Source organism: Nothoprocta perdicaria, unplaced genomic scaffold (assembly GCF_003342845.1).
Source record: "Nothoprocta perdicaria isolate Ctin4 unplaced genomic scaffold, notPer1 scaffold_111, whole genome shotgun sequence".
NCBI classification, from domain to species: domain Eukaryota; kingdom Metazoa; phylum Chordata; class Aves; order Tinamiformes; family Tinamidae; genus Nothoprocta; species Nothoprocta perdicaria.
In genome coordinates, this window is record NW_020454217.1 from 1,924,295 (window position 1) to 1,943,294 (window position 19,000).

The 19,000-nt window shown below is 37.2% G+C and overlaps 1 protein-coding gene across 1 annotated transcript in view; it reads left to right on the top strand.

Annotated features, from left to right (window-relative positions):
• The window catches only part of IDE (insulin degrading enzyme), a 53,653-nt gene extending 44,285 nt beyond the window's left edge, over positions 1-9,368 (top strand). The window contains exons 20-25 of the mRNA XM_026051182.1: positions 3-53; positions 1,496-1,768; positions 4,481-4,542; positions 6,102-6,174; positions 7,971-8,038; positions 9,031-9,368. Of these exons, the coding sequence (XP_025906967.1) occupies positions 3-53; positions 1,496-1,768; positions 4,481-4,542; positions 6,102-6,174; positions 7,971-8,038; positions 9,031-9,126 (623 nt within the window). The 3' untranslated portion in view covers positions 9,127-9,368. The remainder of the gene's footprint in view (positions 1-2; positions 54-1,495; positions 1,769-4,480; positions 4,543-6,101; positions 6,175-7,970; positions 8,039-9,030) is intronic.
• The last annotated feature ends 9,632 nt before the right edge of the window (positions 9,369-19,000 follow it).

A 19,000-nucleotide genomic window follows, 5' to 3' on the forward strand; every position in this document is an offset into this window, starting at 1 on the left:
AATGATAAAATCCTGGAACCAGACTGTTAAAACTGAGAATTTGCAGAAGACAGGTGAGGTGCTGAAAGGCTAAAGAAGCTTTGACTTTGTACTAAACAAAAAAAAAAAAAAAAAAAAAAAAAAAAAATTAAAAAAAAAAAAAAGGGGGGGGGGGGAGAAGAGGAGGAGAGAAAGAGCAGGAAACTTGCAGATTAGTCATCTTAATTCTGATTCCTGGAAAAATGTGGAACAAGTTACAAAACCTAAAATATTTTTCAGTTATCTCTTATATATTTCTGAACAAAACAGGTCAAAATAACTTTTTTTTTAATACCGACTTTAGCTGTATGGGTGGAAGTTGATGTCATATGTCTATTTTTTTAATAGCGTGACAGTCGCATAACGTTCTCAAACAAGCTAGAGGATAGGCCAGATGGAACTGCTGCATGTTTGGATAAAAGACTGGTTGGAAAGTTATGACTGGAGAGTTGTTAGCAGTAGTTTATTAGAAAAACAGTGTTCTACTGAACTGTGTTGCAGTCCAATACTATTTAGTATTTTCTGAAAAAATCTGGATGATAGACATGAATATACTTGCTAAGTCTTCAGATAATACTAAGCTAGGATAACACTAATGAAAGTGTGTGGGAAGGCAGAATTAGAATTTGAAATTAGTTTGACATTTGGAGACATGATTTGAATGAAGAAAAGGTGCTATTCAGTAGGAGCAGTTTTGCAGGAATAATCAACTGCACAAGACACAAGATGAGGAACAAGTGTCTAGGTAGCACTAGTGTTGAAAACAATCTAGAGGATACAGTGAATCAGATGCTGGCCGTGAATCAAGAGTGTCATGCCGCTGTGGAAAAGGCGTGCTGGGATGTATAAAAGGGAGCTTGCAAAGATGCACAAAATAATCTTTCTACTATTCAGGTAAGGCTTTTGAACACAAGAGCAGCAAGGAATGATCAGAGCTCTATAAAACATCATTGAGAAGACTGAAATGCAATGATTTTGATTTTAAAGAGGGAAGAAGATTGAAGAAAGGCTCAATTATTCATATATGCACAAGGTGCAACAAAAAGGAAGAATTCTTTCTTTATATCTAGTTGATAAAATGGGAAATAATAGTCTTATGTTTCAGCAATGGTCTTTAATATTTCAGATTAAACATCTTGGAAAATAGTAGCGAGTTGCTAGTGTTGAGGGTAGTGGAGCAGCAGAATTGCGCTGAATTTTTGGTTGTTCAATTTTGATAATAAATTGCTTTTAATTCTTCTTCACCTTTTCCCTCAGCCGAAAATTGACTTCGGAGAAGTAGAGGAAAGAGGTTTTTTAAAAAATGAAGTGGTATATTTTGAAACACTGCATTATTTCATTCATAATGCAGAATTCTATCTAGTATAAAAATTGGATTTCCAACCATCATGCCATGCTTGGAAGAATCAGTGCTGAAACCAGGGTGGTTGTGGTGGTTCTTGTCATTTTTAATCTGTGGCTGTTTTGTTTTGCCAAGGTTACATTGTCTTCAGCGGTCCGCGTCGGGCAAATGGCATTCAGGGACTGCGATTTATTATCCAGTCTGAAAAGCCACCACACTACTTAGAAAGCAGAGTTGAAGCATTCTTAAAAACTATGGAAAAGTGCATAGAAGATATGACAGAAGAGGCCTTCCAAAAACACATCCAAGCTTTAGCAATTCGTCGCCTAGACAAACCAAAGAAGTTGTCTGCAGAATGTGCTAAATACTGGGGAGAAATAATTTCCCAGCAGTATAACTTTGACAGAGGTAAGAAAAATTATAATTATTTTAAAGATAGAAATACAAAACTACAAAACCAAGTGCTGAAACATGCTACTGCTTTTTGACAGAAATGCTTATTTAAAATTTAGCAACTAAAATTTTGTGCATATTGCTAAATCACTCATTGCTGAAAATTGCACAGAAGTATTTCCAAGATTATTTCTAGGGCACAGTGTGCAATTCTTTGCCATTCTCAGCAGGGCAGTAGTGAACACCTCTGTTAGAAGAAAGGCGAAGCAGTGGCTGATACGCTGGAAAATGTTCATTTTTCATAGAGGTCCTGGGCAGGTATTTTACAGTTCCACAACTGCGTTCAACTCAAAAGCAAGGGAAGCGCTGAAGTCTGACCGTGTTTGGGACCATGATGGATGTGAATGCAGCCCCTGGGAAGAGCTTCAGCTTTTACTGGCTCCTTTTTTACGTGCTGTTTGTGCTTGGTAGCCCCTTAGCTCCAGCTCTTCCTTCTGCCTGGGGACATAAGCTCACTCGGGGAGGCCGGGCTCCCTGTGTTCTAGGGCCATTAGCAGCAGCAGACACCGCTAATCCCTGCCACTTCACTCCTAGTGTGAGGTACCCGAGGCTTCCTTGACCTTCTCTTTCCATTAAGGCTCAGGGAGACGCAGAGCAGGCCCAGGATTGGAAGTGGTTTGGATGGAAGTGTCCCTCAAGCATTGATGCCCTGTAAGATCAGATTTCTTCCACGGAGTTGGGACACTTGCATTTATACGTGTGCCTAAAACTGAGAAGCTTTCAAGTGCACCTTTGTCACTCGGGACAGTGCAGGCTCCTTGGTGTCCCCCCATGCAGGGTTTTGTGGCAACAGAAGGGAAGTGACAGCAGAGGTGGCAGCACTGGCACAGGATTGGTCTCAACTGGCAGGAGGACTAGAAGAAACATTAATTTTTTAAAACCTGGATATTTTAAAGGTTGTAGGCTCGTAAAGCCTATAGGATTACAATCCTGCTTGTAGAGTTCTTTGTGAAAATGGGTGTAAAATTTTGTAAATTGATAGCATAATGCTGTGATCTTACATACCGTTTAAGTTGTGTTTTTCCCATTTTTACCAGTGTTCGGAGATTTTAAAAGCAGAATATTGAGGCATGTAAGAAAAATTCAGAGCAAGGTTTTATTTTGTATTATTAAATAATACATTTGGAAACAAAATAAAGCTGTTTCTTACTGTAAAGCTACATGATTCTTAGCCACGATTAAGCTTTGAAACCTAATTTTTGTTTTGTTCACTTTGTGCTCCATTAAAAAGTTTTCTAAACAAATGAACAAAAACCCAATCTGATGCTTCATAAATGATTTTTAGTTTGTAATAGAAAAAATCCTGTTTCTGTTTTTGGTGTGGATCAGCTTGCGTCACACTTTCATGTCTCAGCTCTTATTCACAGCTGTAATTTCCAATCTCCCATGCATAATAAGCTTCCTACATAAAATTCACTTTGTATCCTGTAACTTCTCTTTTGCTTTCCTTGCTCAGTATTGGCCTTTCACGATAGCAAATACAGTCGTCTTTTGTAGGCAGTGACTGTGAACTGCTTTAGTACTGAACAGTTTTGAATTGGCATCTGGCTTGGTCTCAGGAGAATGAGAGCTACTGACAAAAAGATTTCATGCCCAAGGATGAGAGGTGGTGTGAAAACTCTTACCCCAGAAATCCTTTTGTGTTTCTGAGGAAACAATTTTATTTTCTCTGCCTTAAGTGTTTCTTTTTTTGACCATGCTTATGTCTCTGTCTTACTCTCCCGAATTTCTGACTCCTAGCTGAGGCCAGATCTTTTTATGTAAATCCCACACAATTTATTAATTCCACTGACTTTTGTAACTCTAATTCCTGTCTACCATACTACTACCTGTCTAGTAGTAATTTTATTCTGTTGTATAAAAAGTGAAAGGGAGAATTTGGTTTTTTTTTTTTTCCTTTTCTAAAAGTTATTACTGTTTTACTTCACATATCTTAAAACATTGTTCCAAATGTCATCTGCTGTTCCAAACTTTTTGCCATTTTTTTTGATTTTCTTTTTTTGTAGAACTTCATATGAATTAATTTCAGGCTACCTCACTGGCCTGTTAGCTGCATATTCATTCTCTTAACATGTTTCTTTCTGGCTTTTCCTGTGACCTCTGAGAGGGAAACATAGCCAGAATAAAAACATGCCCACTTACAGGAGTCATATTATGTGATTCGTTCTATTAAAATGTCATTTATATAATAAAATGTAGCTGCAGAGACACATTGTCCCCAGATACAGTAAAAGTGATTCTTCTTTATTGTATATGCTGTATCCAGTTACATTTCCTTACATTTATCATTAAAATCTTCATACCATCTTCCTAACTGTGAAGGAAACCTCTGTATCATCAGTTTGCATGATAAAAGATGTAACATGGAATTGAAGATAATATATGGAGGCACATATATCACCTACTGAATAGTGTAGTCTGATTGGTACTCTTTAAATGTATTTTTGGTAAGTTCAGTCAGATGGATTATTTTATGTATTTTTTCCCAAGCTTCCAGTGACAGTTTCAATGGTACAGGTTAAGAAGGTATAAGTTAAAAAAGGTAAATATGACATTGGAAGTCAACTGCAACATCTGGATTTGGAAGAAAATACTTTCAAATAAGAAGTGTTCTAATAACCTGCTCTGAATTGCAGACTTGTTTCAGTTTTCCTTCTTGTTGTGCAGATAACATTGAAGTGGCTTATCTAAAAACCCTGACCAAGGATGATATCATACAGTTCTACAAGGTAAGGTAGTCGTATAGTTAAAGTACTATTCAGAAAAAAAGATGTATATCTATTATGTGAGCTATGGAAACATATATTTGTTTGTTGTAGGAAGGTAATACGAATGATGCACATACCTTAATAGTAATTTTGTTTACTGAATCTTCCTCAGCTTAGTGGGAACTAGCATTCTGCAGGAATGGTGGAAAAGGGTTTTTCTTCTTGTCAGCTGCTGTTCTCATGTCATTTATCTTTCCTTTGTGAATAGAAAGCATGTTTCTGTATGATTCTCGACCCAGTTTAGCCAAGGTTGCAAATTTATTTATTTTTTTTATCTGAACCAGCAGATGATTCAGTGTATTTGGTCTCTGTGAACTGTGAATGGAAGAAAAATATTTGTAATGCTTTTCACACTGTAAATCAATACATGTCTTGTTCCTCTTTTGCAGAACAAAGGAACAGCATAATGATGCAATAAACATATGTTGCTACATGAAATTATTAGATGGAAGTCTAATAAAGGCAGTTGAAATACTGAGCTGGGCTAGGGAAAGTGATTACCTAAAAGGAAAAATCCTTCTATTTTGCACCAAATTCCGAATGCAGTGACAGTTCTGAGTGTTGCAAAGTGTGTGTGTGTTGTTTAATGACCTCGGAGCAGCTAGTAGTTCAGGCAAATAGTGCGGGGAAAATACTGTGCCTTTGGAAAAATGTCTACCCATATAGAAGCAGGGTGGGTTGATATGTTTATGCAGTATGTATGTATATGTGTGTGTTATAGATGCATATATAATTATGTGTACCTATGGGTGTGTGTATGTATATATATAGGTGTGCATGTGTGTGTGAATGTCTTCAAAACTGTTTCTCTTTGTACTTTGTCCTTTTCACTAGCCAGTCGTTCTCATATAACCTTCTATTTTAGTTTGCAATTTAATCTTCTGTTAAAACCCGGTTGCTGCTTAAATGGCACAGAGAACACAAATGTTTTTCAGACAGGGAGAAGTGCAGCAGATAAAAGACTAGTAAATGGAATTTCAGTAGCTGTTGTTTAATAACTAATAATATGAACAAGAGCCAACTTCCTAGTTTTGTAGGAATCTATTCTTACTGTTTAGTTATATATAAATATATATGCTAATGTAAAATACATGATTATCCAGTGTTGCAAAGCAGAAATAAGCGGCTGAGTGGGTGAACTGGTCCAGCTGCATTTAATATTTGTGTTCAGGATGATGTGCTTCCAGAAGGCTAATGGAGTTTGGAAGCTGCAGAGATTTTGGTTGCATACCTGATACTGGCTTTATTTCTGTTTCTTTCTTGTTGTTGCTTTTCCCGTGTGTGTGTGTGTGTGTGCATGTGTGCCAAGTGCTACATGAATTTCTTAAGCAACTTTGTCTAAAATGATTCAAATAAGTGTATGGGAGACCTCTAATAATATTTTAAGGGACATTTCAAAATTACCTCTCATTTTAAAACTTAGATTAAAATTAAATTGCTGCTGTTCTTCTGCTGATTTAAAAATATAATCTATAAATGCTACCCAAACCTGAAAGAACTGATAATGTTTTCTGCTGTAGGTGCTGTTAGCAATAGATGCTCCCAGAAGACACAAGGTATCAGTACATGTCCTTGCAAGGGAAATGGATTCCTGTAAGTATTGTACTGAATATAATATTTAATAATTTCCTGTTCAAACAGTCATAGTTAGCAACAGCCGTACTATATGCTGTAAAGACAGTGCACTGCATATATATTGTTCAGAGGAAAAGATAATCTTTGTAAGGTTTCTCCACATGGATGCTTCAGAATTTTTGATTGACACTTGTGGCCAAGTTATTCAGCTTTCCCTAAATATACTAAAATGATGTATTTTAAAATTTAGTGCTTCTCTTCTCAGGAGAAGATTTTAAAATAAATATAAAACTCCCCAACATTCCTGTTAGGAGGAAAAACAAAATTAAGATTTGCATTTAACAGTATAATGGTTTGGTAAATGGTGAATGTCTGCAAGTTATTAATCAAGCACTTTAAAAAAAAAAAAAAAAAAAAAGGAAAAAAAAAACCCTCAAACTTCTAAGAATATCAAATAATCAAATATATATAAATTTGAGAAAATGAAAGTTTTATTTAGGCTCTACTTTCAAGTAATCTAGATTAACTATGTATTGTAAACCATGTTACTCCACTCTAAAGTTCAAGAAGGAAAACGTTAAAAATGTTTACAATTTAATGTAAATAAACTAAGAGAAAAAAATTCTATGCTGTTTTGTGCAGATTTTTCACCAGTTTATAATGGAATTAAATTGCATTATATGGTTTGTATAATCAAGGATGGTAAAGGTTTGGCTGTGGAATAGAAGGAAGCAGATACTTCTTTTGCCTGTCCTGAGACTCCCTCCGGTCTCAGAATGGCTGATTTTATGGTACTATAGAAGTCATTATTCTGCAATTGTGTAAGGAAGATTTATTTTAAAATATCTAACCAATTTTCATGACTGATCATAGCTGAGCAGAAATAGCTCTCAGACTTTGCCAAACCGGAGAAAACATTTTAAAATCTAAAAGCTAAATTCCCAGAATGGCCTGTTCTTGAAAGGATAGCTCCCGGGATGAGGGTGAGTCCAGGAGACAGCCTACAAAACCGGTACCTTTACAGACATTACAGCAAGGTAACCTGTGCTGCTCTCTCCACACGTTCCCCAGCCCAAGAGCACTTTAATCAGGTGTGTGGCCTCTTTCCTGCCACTACAAGGAAATGGTACTTTCATATATTTCCGATGCACTATTTCCCCTAAGAAGGGAAAAAGTGGAAGCAGGAAAGTTAGAGAACAAGGATATAGGCAGAAAAAATATTTGAACTTACTGTGTGAGTGTCTGGGTTGGAATTGAGGAGATGGAGGTAAAAGAGGCTTGAGGAATTTAAGACTGGGAATTCTCTTGGACAGGTGAACTGAAAGCAAAGAATGGTTTTGGGTGGTGTGGAGTTAGGAAATAGCTGGGGACAGGCGAGGAAGGTTTGCGGATGCTAAAGAGAGTTTGATACATTGAATATCCCACCTTTTAAGTGTATCCTGCAAGAAAATTCAGATTTTGTTGCATTGCCATTGCTGCATATGCCATGGGCATTTATTATTGTTCACATAAATCGTGCTGAAAAAACAGTTGATGTTTTCATTGTTCAGTCAATTAGCAATCCGTATTTTTGCCCATTTCTTTGTGTGGAAGTAAAATGAATAAAAAACCACTACTCCTCAACACATAGTCTTAACTCAGGTCTTGGGTTAGTTTGAATTTCTGTGGAGACCAAAGTCAAAATCTTAAAAAAAAATTTATAAATGTTATAAGCTGTGCTTTCTGTATGTATCTATCTTATAAGAAAAGGAGTTAATATGTGTTAGATATTAATCAAATTATGGTCCTAAATTAATTTTGATAATGTTAAATAGGCCCTGTTGTTGGAGAATTTCCATGCCAAAATGATGTGAACCTGGCACCAGCACCAGCACTACCACAGGTAAAACTGTAGTAGCCCTAAAGGAACTGTAGTGGCATTAAAGAAAAGATTGCAGGGGAAAAAGTACAGACCCCTTCAAGTTTGTGCTGAAGTTCAGCTCTTTTACACGTGCGTTGTTATCCTCAGTAATGGCAGTTTTGCTCCTGACTTCTTTTTTCTAACTTGAATAGTCTCTCCTGTCGCCTTTGTTCCTATTATTCCACTGGAATAAAAGCTAATGAAAGTAGATTACTGATTATCTGCACTATGGAATAAAGTGCAGGTAATCGTTGTATGAAAATACTGAGTGCATATGATAGGCTATAATACATGCCAAGAGAAGGCTGCATATGCATCAACAAATTTATCATCTTTGTCTAAAAAAAGAAAATGCAAATTCCTGTCATTGTGTTACCTGTAGAGGAAGCAATTTGCCGACTTCTATTCATTACAAGTATTAGATTTCACTGCGATGCTTTATATGTGAGTACATGTAATAGCACTGAGGTTTACTGAACCTTAAATGAATTTACTTGAAGAAGGATGGTAATATTTGCCCCATTAGGTAACTACTTTCTTCCTTTAAAGAAATAAAACAAAAATGTTATTTTGAAATAATCACAGTAGAAATATGATAATTCATTAGTTGTTACTGTTTTTATGATCTTAATTCTGGTGTTTAAAGGATAGCTGGTATGTTCTGAAATAGAATTCATAAATGAAAAGACAAAGTAGCTGAGCTCTGTTTACTTGCCATTATTACTAGTGCTATTACTGCATTATACTGTTCTAAATTACCCAGAGTAAATACAAAACCATGTACTTCATGAGCAGTAAACCTCCACTTCAGAAGATCCCTTGATAAGGAATGGGAATCACGTTACAGAAACGAGAACAGCAAAGATGTGTTTATGTGGTTGTAGCAAAAGTTAAAACTTAAAGAGGGAGGATTTTTCCCACGTTCCCGATTCACGATACTGAGCAGACTTTCTCTTGCATACGCTTCTTTGCAGCCAAGTGTGATTGAAAATATGACAGAATTCAAGCGCAGTCTGCCACTCTTTCCACTGGTGAAACCACATATCAATTTCATGGCTGCAAAACTGTGAAGAATCCCAATGGATGAAGAAATGCAAATGATCAGTACTGACAAGGTTTTAAGGGATTTCATGATGAACAAAATTATTAAAAATTATTAGGATAAATGGTTCTGTCCATTATGAAAATCCTGCATATGTTCTTGGTTCATTCGACATTAACTGTGTGCTAGGGATAGAGAGTATAGAAAAATCAGTTGTGGTCATGTGTCATTTATATTGCAGAAAGCCTGTTGAAAACCAAAATCAGATGAAATAATAATAATAAAAAAAAAACTTGTAGATGCAGTATATTTTTAAAATAGTATATCCCTTTAAATTTTCTTTTTGATAAAAGAAGCCTCCAGAATAAACAAATTTTGCTTGTAATATCCACGTCATTATTGAAAAATACTGTTTAGTAGCCCAGTCATAATCTTACTGGGGACCGAAAGGGGAGAAAAGTCAGTCTTTGGGGCTTGGGGATAACAATTTTTCATAAAAAGAGACTTTCAAATGACACTTTTTTTAATTGATCCTTTATGCAGCCAACATATTTTCTATTTAAGTTTTATGAAGACCAACGGGGAAAAAAAGGAAATTTGACAACACAGTAATAAGTGAGGGAATTGTCTTAACAAGAGTAACTGAAGATACTGGCATGATTTTAATCTTTCTATACAAACTTTGGGACGTTTTATATTCAAACTAGTAAAATGCTGGAAACACTTTGTTAGTCCCTCTTATTTCTGTTACCAGAAGTGTTGTCCTAATCTTTTGATATTACAAACATCCTATTCAGTTTGTCAGGGTTACTCTAAATTGTTGCCAATTGGTATATAAAAATATTCAATCTTGGTGTCATTCTTGTTTTCCATTCCTCATACACTATAGAAGTTCTCCATCAGCACATTTTGCCTTTTTGTCACGTTAGGTCTCAGTCCAGCAAAGCACTTATTAGTGCAAATACCTTTGCGTGCATAAGTGCTTAAATTTAAGAACAGATGAAGTCAAAGATGGGGCTGTTTAAGGAATCAGTGGAGTTCTTGTGTGTCTGGCTGGGTCCTGCTGCTGCCTGGCGCAGGACGTGGTCGGCAGCGCCGCTGCAGCGCGGTGCTTGCTGCAGGTTACATCACAGGGTGATGGTGCCAGGTTCTTTGGAAAGCTGCACAAAACTGAGAAGGATCAAGGATTATGTGGAGATGTTATAGGTGTACAATGAAGCAATATATTGTGTTCACCAAGTTGCTTTTGCAGATGATTGTTCTACTTGAGACAACAAATCAGGATAAAGTCTTCAAATAAAAAAAAAAAGGTAATGGAGCATCTTACTAATTACTAAACTCTTTTACCTTTTAATGCATATAATTAATTATTCAGACAGGATGTAGAATGCAAAGCACTGAAGATGTAAAACCTGCTCGTGTGAGCCCTTCCTATCAGGGCTGCTGCTGCCACTTCATATTAAGAGAGCCTGAAACTAAGGGCCCTCAGGATCCCAGCATCTTCAGTAGGGCTGTTCTTGCCATTGGCATCGCTATTCCCATGTACACTGATGCTGAATTTAAATAGGCACTTGACAGGATTAGGGCTTTACTTGTGTTTCCATCAGAATCTGTTTTAATTGAGTAAATACAGGGTATTTAAAGGCTTTTTTTTTTTTTTTTTTTTTGCGAGGTTAAGAGTGCATTTGTTTCAACATCTCTTTTAAGAAATTGATGCTATTTTGTGATGTAACCTGTTGCCAGAGAAGGCCACTTAAATTTTTTTGTAGCCTTAGGAAAAAAAATGGGGCGTAGTATAAATAAAAACAGTATTGGGATCTCTGCTGAGTTTACCACATTTTTCATGGATTTTTCACATGTAAATGCGTTTCTTACCCTCTTGCATTTTGCTTTTGTTGATAATTCTATTTTAGTAAAAATATTTGTATTATATATATAAAAGTTTTGACAGCATTATAAAATATATATTTTGGGACTTAGTATTTAAACATACCACTCTTATGGTGAATAAAATTAAATTGCTTCTGTCATATGTAAAAATAAATATATATATATATACATGAAAGTACAATGAACTCTGATTTTAACAAACTGTGTGAATTGGAACAGCAGTGTGTTTAACATAAACTCCCAAATCGTGTTTACCAGAGGAAAAATGTGGATTTTAAAAATTCTGTAAGTGGATGTGGAAACCCATGTTTTAATTGTTTTTAAGTGTTCTCCAGCATTTTACAGTTTCTGAGTTTGATATAGCAGTAAATTTTGATAAACTCAGGCATACTAATGGATTCATTTTAATGGATCCAAAGCTGCAGTGTCTACAAGCAATAAAAAACTACCTAGACTACACTGTAATTCAGTTTTAGTGCTTGTTAATTAGTTTATGTAAGAAACCATAAATTATTATTACATAACTGTAATTTTTGCAAGTGCTATTTTGAGCAGTTTATGTGGAATTGGGTGCATGTGACACAGCCAGTATGACAGAGTGCTAGAGTTATTCTGTTTACAATAAACAATCTGAATTTAACCTTTGGAGTTCTTAATTTGTTTTATTTTAACATACTGGTAATGTTACATCTATCATTCTATGCATTTTTTACTGTTATTTTTATATATTAATCATGAATTGCAAATACGCAGTTGTCTGCAGTAGTTAGGCAGGAGAGGACTGCTCTGGAGTGTTTCTGGTCCCTTCTTGGGAGGATTGGGAGGACAGTTGTCTCCCCATGTGACATCCCACATCGTGTGGACAGATCAGCTTTGTTGCTGGGTATATGAGAATTTTATAAAATAATGGTAGACAAGATTTTTTTTTTTAATTATCAAATCTGAAATTGTAAATTCAGAGTATCCCTTCTGCCTAACATTAACTTACTCAGTGCAGCTTTACAGTGTTGGCTTTTGAGAGATTGTTTCTTCCAGTTTTCTATGTTATATGCACACCAGAGGATTATTTTCAGAAAGCTTAGAAATACCTATGATTGTTTGGAGACTCAATATTGTGAACTTTGGCAACCTAAAGTAATAAATCAGACTGCACTTCTGCTGTTGTAATGCGGCTCCTTCAAGTAGCATCTTTCTTTTGGCAAGAGAAAAAGAGAATGGTTTTGACCTTGGTGTTGGGAAGAGTGATTGGAAACCACAGCAGGGGTATATAGAAAATATGAGAGAAAGAGGTATGTAGAAAATATGTACAGAAATACAGAATATAGGCCAGGCATAAAACGTTTTGTTCCTAACATTGGGGCTCTTTCTCTGCTCTGACTGTTACGGATTGGCTTTATTACCTTTTGCAAAAATATCTTTAACCAAAAATCAAGCTACCCAGATTTACTTGGTCACATTGTCACTGTTAGCCATAGAGATAGCTGGGCTTATTGCTGCGGATATTGCTTAAGTGTTTAGATTTGAACAGTTTTTAATGATAATGTTTTTGATAGTGTAATTAAATGTTGTGTGGAAAAAGCACTACCTATTTAAATTCATTATTTTCTAGCTTTTGTTATAACACAAGATCAGTGAAATATTAGTTTACCTTCTATACCATTAAGTTTTTAATATGCTTTTGTTATAGCTCCATTGCAAAGTACAAAATCCTAATCTTCTACATCTTTCTTCATAGGTTTTAGCTCTATTTTTTCATAAGGCTTATGATTGAATTGATAATATTGTCAACAGTGATGCCTCGGTCTTTTCCAACTGGTAGTAATTTGTCATCCAACAAACTCAACTCAGAAACTTAGTTTCAGCTTCATTTTCAAGTCAGTTTATTACTGCCTGCCACCTCCTATATTATTTTGAAGGAAGGAAGAGATCAGGGACTCGGGCACCTTTCTCACCTTTCATGTAATTTTTTGAGAAGTTTTGCCTTTGTAGATCCCACTGGAAGGGTTTTGTGTGAAGTGTTTCGGAGCACACATACTATTCAAAGAAATCCTCCTGAATTAAAGCATATGCTGTATATGCTGTTGGTAGAATGCAATAGTGATCGTATGTGAAATCTGAATTGCAAATCAAAAGGAGAGTGTAAGGCCAGGGGCCCAGCAGATTTGGAAAATGTCACACTTGCTTGAACTCAAGAATTAAATATTTAAAATATTTATAGCTTTTTAGATTAATACTTTTAAGCCTCTCCAAGGCTGTTAATTAATAGCAAAACACATTAAGGGATTTAAACACCCCAGTGCTTGGCATTTACTCCTCTTATATTTTAGGAATCACTCTTTTGTAATGCAATGCAAAATCCTGAAGTGGAGCCCTCGACTGTTTATGCAATGTTGGCATGTAGGGCAAGGAGCTGAGGAGGCTACGTGCAAGGAGATGCAGTGAGAGGGGAGGCAAGATTAAATCTTGCTTCTTTTTGACTTTTTTTTTTTTTTTTTGTGTATATTAGGCGTGCTGAAGCCTTCTGCTTCAAATTTCCATTGCAACTTTTCCCTACTGCTGGGTTTCCCTTTTGAGAAGTCACTCTTACAGTGACTGCCAAAAATAAGAAAACTTTTGACTGAAGTGTCAGCTGGAGCTCAGGAACCTCCTGCAGGGCGCAAGCCGGGATGTGCTGTGGTGCATCCAGGCTCACAGGTGCCTCTGTTCTGGTCCTGAGCGCTTGGCCTACAAGATAGAGCAAGAGCAGGGAACAAGGAGGTCTCCAGCCTCTGCTACTGCTCTCCTGATGAGGTGGGAAAAATGCCCTAGAGAAAGCCCTTAACAGAAGGGAGAACTGAGTCATTATTTTCTATAACTTGCACTAAGGATTGAGCTGTGGAGTAAAAGAATATGGGGTGTGTGTGGGGGGGAGAGCGAGAGAGAGAGAGAGAGAGAGAGAGAGAAAAGGATGAGCTCCTGTGGTGAGAGAGGTTGAAGGATACCTGCATATGGATCCCAAGGAGATGTAGGTGGGAAGCAAATACTGACATGTTCACCATCATTAAGGCCAAGTCATTGCAGGCAATGTGAAAAAAAAGGTAGTCAGGGAAATCTAAACGTTAGTGACAGCTGAGTGCGGGCTTTGGAGAACTAAACTTTAGATACAAAGTGTTTTAGTGCGTGAATAGAGCTCTTAAAATGTGCTTTATAGTTATCGAAGTGATGTGCCTGACAAAGAAATGTTGGAACAGGTTTAAAGCATCAGGAGCTTGTAAACGTTTCCCAGCAGTATTGCTCAGAAATGGTTCACTTGGTATTTTTCAAACTTTCCAGCTTGCTTTAGAATGAAATCAGGTTAGCTTGATAGAGCTATCAACTCAATTGAATATTTGCACGTGAGTGTAAAATGAGTCAGAGAGCTATCAAACAGTTTAGCATTTCCCTACTTTATCTCTTTGTCATTACAGTGACTTTTAGGCTGGTAATGATTGTGCATTTCCAGCTTCCTGCAGTTGTGGAAAATAAAAAGTGTTTTACAACATTTAAGCCAAATGAAATCCCGTGTTTCAACAGTGAGATAGCAGTATCGTTCACTAAGGCTGAAATTTAAGGAATCAAAAAATCTGTGCCAAAAATAATACCCCAGTTTGCAGATTTAATTAATACTCATTTTTTGATTAAAATTTTAGGGCAAATAACTGTGACAATTTTGCTGCATTTAGTGTCTTTTAGGAGGACAGGAATCTGTACTTATAATTGCCTTGGACATCTCCACAAGCTCATTGTTTAATACTCCTTGTGTCACCTTGCAAGGTAGAGAAAGCTGCTGTTCATCTCTCGCTGCCTGCAGGTCTGTGTGACCAAGGAGGGGTGACCAGGGCACTCCCTTGAGTGAACGTGTCATTGATGAGTGAACGTTGAGTGAACAGCTGAACGTGTCGTTGATGATTGTCCCTTTAGCACATGGACCAGATGTGGGCTGCATGTGTATTCTAGGGTATTTCTTTGGAATTTGGATAGAGCCTGGTAAATTTTATCTGTAAAGTTATACACAGATGGCACCTAGGATATGTCTAAGCCACACTGGACTGTCACTGAAGCTCAGCAGAGTGGGTGGTTTAAGCAAGTAGAGCCTTTTGGGAAGCAATGTGGGAATGGGGCTACTCAACTGTAACAGGAGACCAAACTGATCTGCTGTTGTACGTGCAATATGACTTAGGTTGCTGGGAATAATCTAATAAATATGTACATTATGTAGCCTTTTCCTCAAAGCCCGGAAGAGTGGAATGCCTTATAGGCTCTGTGTAGCTTGAAGAATGCATATATAAAGAATGCCTGTAGTTTCGTTTAACCACTTGAACTTTAATGTCAATAATCATTGAAGTGTTATGAATGTTAAAATATGGAAGATTGTATTAACCTTAATGTATACAAAATGTAGGGTGAGCTGGGGTACCTGCCCACACCATGAGCCACTTAATGAAAATTATTTTGAAATGGAAGATAATGCATATAAGTTGAAAGCAACTAGTCGCATGCTGTTTTGCACTTCTTGTCTGTCATGTCTGTCTGTCACATCATTGCATATAAATTCCTGTGGAAAGCACTCACGTGTTAGGTTTGTAAGCTATCAGTGCCCGACTGGTATTGTATAGCTAATGCATAGTATTAGACTATCTAAAAGGTGAGTTAAATAGAGAGTGTAACACCAGGCCTACTTTCAGGACACTTTCTGTATGTGAACAGCCTAAGTTTCTTTGAGCTTTGAAAGCAACAAAATAATAGGTAGCAGAATCTGTCATTACTTTTATTAATGCTACATTGCTAAAATACCATTAAGATCATTTGATTAAATTAGATTAAATCCTAACTAAATACTTGAACTGGCCTCATTACTTGCAGTAAATGTGTTGCCCTGTAGTATTTTGGTTGACCTGGCACAAGTTGTGACTAATCATTTAAAATAATTTGAAATGTTTTTGGAACTGATTAATAATGCTGGTACTCTTGTAACTATTTCAGGTTTTGGCTTTGTTTTTTTCAAATTGAGATCCAGATTAGCCTTTTTCATGCACAGAAAGAGCATTATATCCAGACAAAATGCTACTGGCTTCAGACTTTGCTGGATTGAAGTTTAACTTAGCATTGGTGTCAGAGAGAACTTGATCACAAAGATGCCAAAGGAGTCGCTGTACACCAAGAGGGCGCAAAGATATACTAAAAGGCCACTATAATGTATATCTAAATTAGGAAATTGCAAATTTACAATATAGTTAACAGTTGTTTTTTTAAGCTAAAGTGAATAGTACACCTTCTCAAAACCGTGTATAAAGATGTAGTGTGTGTGATGGCCCAGCAACTCAAGAAGATTTGTTTAGAAAATTAACTGCAACATAAAATGAAAGCTGTGCAGATTCATATATACAATTAAATAAGGTGGTGAGAGATAGCACTGTCAGTAAGCCTGAACTGTTTTACTTATTCTGCTGGCAGTTTCTGGTTCACTGAAGATGCTGAGGTGCCTTCCCATGTGATGCCAGCACTGTCTTGGCATCAGTGTGCCCAGCCCTGGGCAGACAGTCACAGATTGATGACTGGTATTGCAAGAGGGATACTGTGCCACTTGCAGAGACAACATTTGCAGTTCAGGAGCAGCTCTTCTTGTAAAAAGAGCTGAATTTGTAGTATTTCTTCCTGATCCTGGTAAAGGAGTGGCTGAAGGGATCAGGAGAGAAGGGTTATCCATTTTCACTGGCCCTGTGTGATCTCCAGTGCATTGACTAAATAATAGATTTATGAATTTCTGATCAGCAACTACAAATAAATCTCCTTACCCACCAGTTTTTCCCTTTTTTTTTTTAAATGTAGCATTAAGTTGCTATTTTTTCCCTATTAGAAAGTTTAATTATATCTTTTGCAGTATTTATAGTGCTGCTTCTAACCAGTTACCTGTGCATACAGATATGTACGTGCATACATATATGAAGTGCCTAGACATTTGAATGTCTAGTCCGTAATATTTAGTTTGAACTAAATAACAGAATTGGGAATTATATTTATGGTGATGCAAGACAGTAAAAGGCCGCAAGTTTGGTTTTTGGTCCCATGCTGAGTCTTTAGAACTGGTACTTTCCGAACTATTTTTGATCTAGGAAGACAAGTAGAAGTGATTTATTTGGCAGTAAATATTGAGCTTTATTGTGCCAATTTTACAGAAATTTTGAAGAGTGGGATTGTATGTTTATTTTGCAGAAGAATGTTCAGATTCTTGCTGTAATCATGAATATTGAACAATTACTTCTTACTATTTGACCAGATTGGGTAAGAGATGACCAGAAAAGGAAGAGTAATTTTTAGTTTTTTCTTTGCTATTTCAAAGTTTAAAGAAAGCTTCCTATGCAAGAAATCAAATTTCATAGCTTAATTTGTAGAGTGTCAAGTTTTTTTTAACTGCTATATTTTAATTTCTATTAAATGTAAAGCTTAATTTTCTTCGCTTGGAAAACAGTGTATATACAACAGAATAAAAATGTCGGCTTAAAAGATTCACCATGAAACAAGATCCTTTCATGGTATCTTTCCTACACACTGTAATGGAAATTCTCCTTGGTGCTACCTGGTAGGAATTTGCTGTTCTTCCCTGTAACAATGTGAAGAGTTGTGCGTCTCATCTCTGTGCATGAAGAGGGTTTTCCTCAGGGTGATGAGGAGAATTGTGTTTGTATGATTCTAAGGGTGAAACGTAAAAAGAACTTGAAATGCTTAACCTGAGATAATAAATCACTTTTAAATCACAAAAGTGGTCCAGATGTCTGTTTTATAAGCAGGGCTGAAATCCCTCTCTGCGCATTTTTACCCGCTTGTTCTGCACCCGATGACCTTCCTCAGGCGCTGCCATTCATGTGGCCTCTCCGGTCCTCATGCTCAACTGCGTGAGCAATCCGTTATGTTACAGCAGAAACGTTTTCATCGTGTTTGTCCATCTGTCTTGCTGAAGTGTTTCTCATACAACACGCAGTTACTGAGGATTTTCATGAATTTTCACATCTAATTCACTAAGGCGGCCTTACGGCCACCGTTTGGTAAATGACTTAGCAGCAGCTCGGTGTATCCATGGGATGAGGCGCCATTTTACCTCAGTGAGGCCGGGGCGCCTGTCGTAGCCCAGACACCCCCAGGCCCAGCAGCGAGGACAGGGGGCTGGGGGGCACGCCCCAACCATGGGCGCCATGGGGAAATGGGTGGTTTTTGCCTCAGGCATGTTTCAAAGAGTGCGACATGGGGCAACCATTGCACGGAGGAGAGAGGAGGACAGCCTGAGCCTTCGGCACGCGCCGCAGAAAGAGACGGGCCGCCCTGTGCTCCGCGAGGCACCTTCCCCGTCCCTGCGCAGAAGAGGTGCCCTGTTTGTGCAGCGAAGGGATAAACTGCTGAGCCTGTTTTCTAATTCTGTCACAGCGAGCGAGAGCTCTGCTTTAACTTGAGGGGAAATGCAAGGCAATGTGCTTGAAAGAGAAAATGGAGAAGCGGCCCTGAATCAGCCAATTTGTGTTTAAGGGCTTTATCCTGCTGGCTCTGCCTTTCTAAAAATAAAAAGACTTATTTCCTGGTTTGGAGGAATAAGATAGAAATGATACTCTGGCAAGAAGTGTGTAAAATCAGACAGATAAATAAATTCTGCTTCTCAGACCCGTAAGCTCAATGTGAACATTGCTACACGTGGAGCAAAGCGTGTTCCTGACTGGGGAGCAACCTTGTGCGCTAGCAACGTCCATCCAAGGGCTTATCTGAACTGCTGAGCTTTCCTTTCAATAACTGCTCTGAGTGATCTGAAATATTTTGAATTATTTAAATTCCCATCCAATGTAATTGAATAACATTGCAGCTGGTGATTTAAAATGTTGTTGAATTAATTATGACATTTTGTTAAATTCCCTTTTGTCTTTGCCTATGTCGGCTTTGTATTTCAAAGAAGGCCTCAGCAAAAGCAGACAGTGTCTCACCCGCTGCAGAGCGATGAGTCAGAGATTTGT